General features: G+C 39.3%; 1 protein-coding gene across 1 annotated transcript in view; it reads left to right on the forward strand.

Annotated features, from left to right (window-relative positions):
• LOC101852228 (N(4)-(Beta-N-acetylglucosaminyl)-L-asparaginase) overlaps window positions 1-4,950 on the forward strand; it is a gene marked incomplete at its 5' end in the record, with an annotated part of 32,133 nt that extends 27,183 nt beyond the window's left edge. The window contains 2 exon segments of the mRNA XM_035968413.1: window positions 3,349-3,397; window positions 4,849-4,950. Coding sequence (XP_035824306.1) covers window positions 3,349-3,397; window positions 4,849-4,852 — 53 coding nt within the window.
• Between the last annotated feature and the right edge of the window lie 43 nt (window positions 4,951-4,993).

The raw sequence follows: 4,993 nt of genomic DNA on the forward strand, positions 1-4,993 counted from the left end.
CTCTCTCTCTCTCTCTCTCTCTCTCTCTCTCTCTCTCTCTCTCTCTCTCTCACACACACACACACACACACACTCACACACACACCAACACAAATCATAAGATATATATATGTCGTATATATTGTAATTTAATTCATTTAATTCTTTGCGTTCCCAGTAGCTGGTCGTTGCGTCTCAGACATAACTCCAATCGAACACCCTGTTTCTTGCTATTGTGCCTGTTTGAGTTGTTTTGTTACTAGGCCAGGCTTCTATGTCCTGTTCCCATCTTCTGTTAGGTCTTCCAATCCCCTCTTGCCCCTTATCTTTGATTTTAGAAAAATGATCATGATATGTTATTGAGTGAATCAGGACGTTCGATATATCCGAAGAAGTAAATAGTTCAGTTAGTAGATGAATATTTTACTTACCGTAAATAGCACACAACTTAAAAAAAAAGAAAAGAAATTCACTTGTAAAGACAAACATCTAGATCTAGATCTAGATCTAGATCTACCTAAATACCTTTAAAAATACGTAAAACAAAGCAGAGTGATAAGTAAACAAGGAATCAAATAAGTGAATTATGTTAAGAGAAGAAAAAAAAGATACTGTGGTTAGATAATTATGATAGTGTAACGTTAATCGAATTAATTATCTAACCCCAAGCAGGCTATAGGAGCGTCCAGTGAAACTCGCCCTGTCCGTGAGTGGGCGGTCCCAGCGCCTGGTCAGACCACAGGGTGCATGAAGCACTACGGCTAATGCAATCTCTAACAAATCCGAATAGATAATATATTTTGTCTTGGGGGACGTAGGAACTACTTCCTCTTTCACTTTTGACTCAGTTTTAGACATTTTAAGAACGTAATTTTGCATGCATACTTTATGTATGATATATTTTTATGAGATCTGGACAAATTCCGGAAAATAATTCCGGGGTTCAAAAAAGCCAACATAGCCAACAGTAGTTTACATATGGACCACTGCATCACGCCCGCTTTATGTGTACAGTAGGCCCTACTTCTCACCCCCCCTCCCTGTTATTTATGTCTTTTTATTTGTCTTGCTTTTCCCCACCACTAAATGCCGTTATTGTGTCGGTGTGCTTCTCTGTACAAGACACATGTACAGAATACGCCAATCACACACACTAAGGGGTATAGACAAAATATATATACTTGTATATACATGCACTCGTTTATAAATGGGGGTGGTTAGAGGGCGTCATTGCAATGGTAGGCCCTTCTTGTATTCTTACTTTCTGTTGCCTCTTTCTATCTGTCCTACTTTTTTCCTGCACTTAATGGTTCGTTATTGTATCTGGTGTTTCTCTTCATCAACAATGTCCGCCCCACCCCCAATAAAATAAAACTAACAATTGTTATCAAGGCAAAGGGAACAGTCACAAAGCATGGTTATATTATCAGACAGTCTCTCTCTCTCTCCCCCCCCCCGGGCCCCCCACTCTCCCTGTCCAAATCAAAAACAGAAAAAGCCAAACCAATCCAAACCAAACCACCAAACCAAACCAAACAAAACCAAGCGACCCCCCCCCCCAAACTCCAGTTCAACCTTCCATGCTAACAATATTGCTGACGCATGAGGTGCTCTCACAATTCATATTATTTGTTATCGCCGAAACGTTTGACGTAAAAGACCTACACCGTATTCGACATCAAAATCTCAATGAAAAATAACTGCTGTGTTTCTCGTCGACCTTCGAGGTCGGATGACGTCACATTAATACTTTTGATTTACATATTATGCTAGACCTCGTTCACCACACATCTTGCCTTATAACTGTCTGGTGTAGGCTGACTTCATCAACGTTCCAGTTCCAAGGTTGTGCCTGCAGTTATTATTATAGCTGTCGTTGTTCTTGTAGTTGTTGTTGTTGCTACTGCTGCTGTTGTTTTTGTTGTTGTTATCAAATATTCGGCTGTGCCGATAGCTTTTACCTAGATCAATACAGGAAACCGAAGTAAAGACTGAGACTGGCTTAAGAGAAGCACATCGACCCGATATTGATCATTTAGTGTTGGGAAAGAGCACATCAGACCGACAGACAGATAGACAGACAGACAGACAGACAGACAGACAGACAGACAGACAGACAGACAGACAGATAGACAGACAGACAGACAGACCTAAAATAAAAGGAAAGAAGAAATAAGACCTACCACTGGCGCCTCCAACCATACGCTTGCCTTAGGGTATTCCTCGTAAAAGTTTATTCATTTTCTGTACCACCTAGATCTTGTTTGTTATCATGTTCAGCTTCATGTTCTCACCGCAGAGTGTATCAAGAGTGGTATTTTTGCACCTGTGATTTTGTCAATCTTTTCACGAAAAAAAGGAACCTTTCTCTGACTGCAATTTTTTAATATAAACAAAAATACCGTTCGCCAGTAATCAGTGTCAGCAGGAAATGCATAGGCTACTGTTTCTATTAATTATAGATTTCTTTTGAATTTGCAATTTACCATCAGTACTGCTCAGCCTGTAGTGTATAACCCCAAACTCCTCTGCCTGTTTTCAAATCGTACACCATCTTACGTAAATGAAATAATAATCATTCCCGCGTAGATGCTTGTGTTCAGAAATAAGCCAGACTTAGACAAAAGAAGCGCAGCGGGCCTGTTCAAAATGTGATTCTTACTTTATTTTTAAGATGATTCATTAAGAAATCTCAGAGGATATAGGGGCATCATCTGGAATCCAGAAAGGCAGGGGAATGAAATGAAAGATGGGCACGCATTGACCCATTAAAAAAAAAATAGAGACATCTAATTTTTTGAGTTTAACGGAGAAGCTGGAACAAAGAAAAAACTGATGTACGTGGCTCAAGTCACATCATTACCTTGTCTGGGAACTAGATTGTAAATGTTTTAACACCCCCATTGACACAATTTAGGTAACTTAAAGGCGATTTAGGCACCTCCCCCCACCCCACGTCCCGCTCTCCCTGCATTGAATGACCGTTACTATGTTTAGTCTATGTGCTTCTTTTTTTTTACTCAAACAAAGAAGCAAACAAACAAACAAACAAAAAACAAACGAACAAACAAAATAAACAAACAAAAGTTTTACATGAATGTTTCGATGAGACGACATTTTTTTGCATATGAAAAACTCAATTCTGTATGAAGTATAATTATTGCTGTAGTGACAACCCTCGTCCTGTGGTTTGCTCCCTCTTTCCTATCGAGCATCTATCGTCATTATCTTTCCTTCTTTTTCTTTTCTTTGTATATGTTACTCTCTAGTAACACCTTTAATCTTCGGCACTTATATGAATAATTTGTGTTGCAAGTGCGGTTAAACTTTTACTATAACTCAAACTGAAGTCAGTAATCTCTTCTCCAGGAATCTGTAGGTACAGGTACCGCCATGTACATCACGGTGCGGTTTGGAGGTGAGTAAGAACACGCCGTAACGATTACAGCAGAGGTGCTTTGGCCACTTGTACAAAAAAAAAGGTGGGGGCGGGGGTTGAATGGGTGGTCTCAAAGCAAAACATCTGAAAACTAAGTCACTTTGGGTGGGGGAAAAGGGAGGGGGGGGGTAGAGTTTGTAGAGTTTGTAACATGTGTCAGGTATTATAAGACGACTATATCAGGTGCACAAATATTGACAGATTCGCTTCGTTGGAGACTGTCAATATTTGTTCTAGTTTCGTTTCTAATGACTGTGGTGACAATGTGAAAAGACTCGGGCATTTGTGTTGCGATCACAACAACATTATAGGCTACGTGTTAAGGGATTCATGACAATACATGTGAAAAGAGAAAAACAGAGAACGAGTTGGTTAGGTGATTCACGATCTGTGTGCGCTTGAGGGAAGAAAAAAAAGTGAAGCGGAGCATTACGAAGCCACTGGGCACAGCGCATTATGTGCGGGTGGTTGAAGAGTGCTCTGTTGTGGTTTGCTATCTCGTCTATTCTCACCCTACCTTTTTATTACTTATTGATAACTTCAACTGGCTGATTAATCCGCTATCAATTAAATATTTCTATATTCATTCAACCGTTAAATACTGCCTTTTATCCTCTCAGGAATACAACAAATTTGCTTAATGAATCAGTCCGCAATCTTGTAAGGTTTCAGTGCAACGTCTGTTTATCTTAGTGACCATTTCTCGATTGTGATGCATTAAAAAGGAGACCGTAATTTGTTATGACAACTCTGATCCTATTTTCCTCTGTTTATTTTCCCCCGTCCTTTGGGTTAATACCTAAATGTTGGCCAAACTTTTTTCTGCAAGTAAAAAACTTTGTAAAAAGACAGGGGAGGAGATTTGGCCGGGAAGGGAGGGGGTGTAGACGGGAAGAAAGGTCAATAATGATATTTGTGAAGTTTGTAATGGCACACCAAATTCACCCGAAAGAGAGGAAAGAGTTCTCGGATTTTTTAATACGGTATGTAAAGTAAAGTGTGGCCCACTCTAAACATTTCCAAAAACTCGCTAGAGCCTCTTGGACAAACTTGGTTACGGGATAAAAAAAACCCCAAACAAACACCGAGCACACATAAAAATTACTGAATAACCACCTTTATCACGTGCACTAATTCCTTAGTTTCCTCCCAAAAACTGCCAAGCTGAGCAGCTAGCTCAGTCCTGATTTAAAGGTAATGTTAAACATGGGGTTCAACAGAAAAAAGAACCCAACATAAAACGCAATATACGTACAGCATCTTTTGAACAGCTACATTTAATTTTTACTAAAACCTGAAAAAAACCTATGGCCGTGTTTGTTCTCCAGTAATGTTTAACATTAAATTCCAATATCGTTTATCAATACTCTGTTTTATAAGTTCTTTTTATTTTTCATAATGTGAATGTAATTTGTATTTTCCACTGACAGATAGTAGGGAAGAAATCTTCAACCCAAACTGCCGAGCTGTGTCTTTGCTCCGAAACATCAAGGACAGATGCACAATCAGCGATGAAGAAATTGATATGATAGGTAAGACTGTGCACTACTGCTAGGAAAATACCAAATACATGTC

The sequence above is a fragment of the Aplysia californica genome, unplaced genomic scaffold (genome assembly GCF_000002075.1).
Source record: "Aplysia californica isolate F4 #8 unplaced genomic scaffold, AplCal3.0 scaffold00058, whole genome shotgun sequence".
NCBI classification, from domain to species: Eukaryota; Metazoa; Mollusca; class Gastropoda; order Aplysiida; family Aplysiidae; genus Aplysia; species Aplysia californica.